At 48.2% G+C, this 2,252-nt stretch overlaps 1 protein-coding gene across 1 annotated transcript; it reads right to left on the reverse strand.

Moving 5' to 3' along the window:
• Positions 1-208: 208 nt before the first annotated feature.
• LOC103187244 (D(1) dopamine receptor) lies at positions 209-1,653 on the reverse strand. The gene has a single exon (XM_007906659.2). It carries the CDS (start codon positions 1,607-1,609, stop codon positions 209-211), a length of 1,401 nt encoding a protein of 466 aa, XP_007904850.2. The 5' UTR covers positions 1,610-1,653.
• Positions 1,654-2,252: the final 599 nt, after the last annotated feature.

A 2,252-nucleotide genomic window follows, 5' to 3' on the forward strand; every position in this document is an offset into this window, starting at 1 on the left:
AGGGGTGGAAGGAACCGGAGTTAAGAGTTTTGATGAAACAGTAGCCAGCGTTAGAGCAACATTTCCCCTATAATAACATGAGAAGATATCAAGTGTTGTGTGTTGTATTAGGACCAGTATCTTATCTTCTCTCTCTGTCTCTTTCTATGTGTCTCGCTTAATCTAAAGCAACATTTCCCCTATATATATATATTAACATAAGAAGATGTCAAGTGTTGTGTTGCCCATTCTGAGTAATAGGAGTAATTTTTTCCAATGACACGTCCGCCTCGCAGTCTGTATTATAGCCAGACTGGAGACTCACAGCCCCGTGTAGGGAGGCTGGCGAGAGTTTTCGCGGGCAGCAGTGGTGCGGGTCAGGAGCATTGCCCGCCTCGCAAGACACCGGATGCGGAATCAGGTAGACACAATTGCCGAGTACTTGCTGTTGCTGCTGTCCCGAGGGCTCAGGGTTACAACCAGTCACACCATTGTTGTGGATAGTTACAGTTTCCACCGCGTTGCCTGAACACAGCCTGTGACAGCCCAGCAAGGTGGAGAAAGCCTTGCGGAAGTCCGCGTTGAAGGCGTAGATGATGGGATTGAGCGAGGAATTGGCCCACCCGAACCATACAAAGATATCAAATGTGGTGTCACTAATGCAAGGCAACTGGTCCTTGGTGCTGACTCTCCCTGGGTGCTCACAAAAGGGCACAATGCAATTGAGGATGAAAAAGGGCAGCCAACAGCATACAAAGACCCCCATGATCACCGACAATGTCTTGAGGACTTTGGTCTCTCTCTTGAAGGACATCTTGAAAGAGCTCTCTGACTGCTGCTGTTGTTGTTGTTGTTGCCCATCCAGGCTGCCGCTCTCACAGCTGGTCTGGCAGTTCTTGGCATGTACGGCAGCCCTCTCTAATGCCGAGATGCGCCTGATCTGCTTCTGGGCAATGCGGTAGATCCTGGTGTAGGTGACCAGCATGATAGCCACTGGGATGTAGAAGCTGATCAGAGAGGATGAGATAGCATAGGTCCTATTCAGACTAGAGTCACAGTTGTCCACTCTGCCCTGACCCTGGTAGCTGACATTGTAATCCAGTAATGTGGAGGTGGCCTTAGCCTTGTGCCAGTCTAGCTGAACTGGGATGAAGGAGATCAGAACTGAGAGGGTCCAAGCCACACCAATCATAATGAAAGCCACTTTGGGGGTCATTTTGCGCTCGTAACGAAAGGGGCTGGAGATGGCCCAGTATCTGTCTACGCTGATGACACACAGGTTGAGGATGGACGCTGTGGAACACATGATGTCGAAGGCCACCCAGATGGTACAGAAAGAGCCAAAGGGCCAATAACCAGCCACCCCACTCACCGCTTTCCAGGGCATGACCAACACTGCAACTAAGAGGTCAGACACGGCCAAGGAGATCACGAAAAAGTTGGTGACTTTGGACCTGAGATGGCGGAATCTGACCACAGCCACACAGACCAGGGTGTTGCCCAACAAGGTGGAGAGGATCAGCAGAGAGAGGAAGCAAGCTGTGAGGATGCGAAAGGAAGAGTCCTTGTCTTTTGTCGTCACAGATCTCCCATCCATAGTGGTGGTGATGATGGTAGTGTTGAGTCTCATTATTGCTCCCTTGAGTCAGGCTCCATCTACCAGGTCTCCATCCTCATCCCAGCCACACACACACACACACACACACACACACACAGACACACACACACAGACACACACACAGACACACGGTGGTGGGGGAGAGGCGATCAGAAATTGCTCAGAAAAGTCTTTGACTTGAGGGTGTAAAATTGTGGACAATTCATCAATTCAATGCTGATTTGGAAGCTGTTTTTTCTGCATTTTTTGTTATTGTTATTAATAATAATAATCATTGCATTTTCATGTGGTACCTTTATCACGTTATCAAAACGCCAAAGTGTTCCACAGCGATTAGAGAGTCCTTGAATTGAGAGGGTTTTTCTTTCCTTATTTTTCATAGCTCCATCATCACCACCACCACCAACACCAACAAGAAGAAGAAGAAGAAGCCAAAAACGAGGGAGAAAGGGTCCTACCTTCAAACCATGTCCGAGATCCCTGGCTCGGATTTTGCTACCCCAAAAAAACGCACAAATATACACAGTAACCGTTTCCAGCTCTGATCATAATTCTAACACTATATACAGTGTCGAGTCCCGACCAAAACAAACAGCGAGTTGGAGGGAAAGTATAAACTGATATGGATTGGTCTCACTCGGTTGTAGAGGATTTC

Source organism: Callorhinchus milii, unplaced genomic scaffold (assembly GCF_018977255.1).
Source record: "Callorhinchus milii isolate IMCB2004 unplaced genomic scaffold, IMCB_Cmil_1.0 Scaffold13, whole genome shotgun sequence".
Taxonomy (NCBI): Eukaryota; Metazoa; Chordata; class Chondrichthyes; order Chimaeriformes; family Callorhinchidae; genus Callorhinchus; species Callorhinchus milii.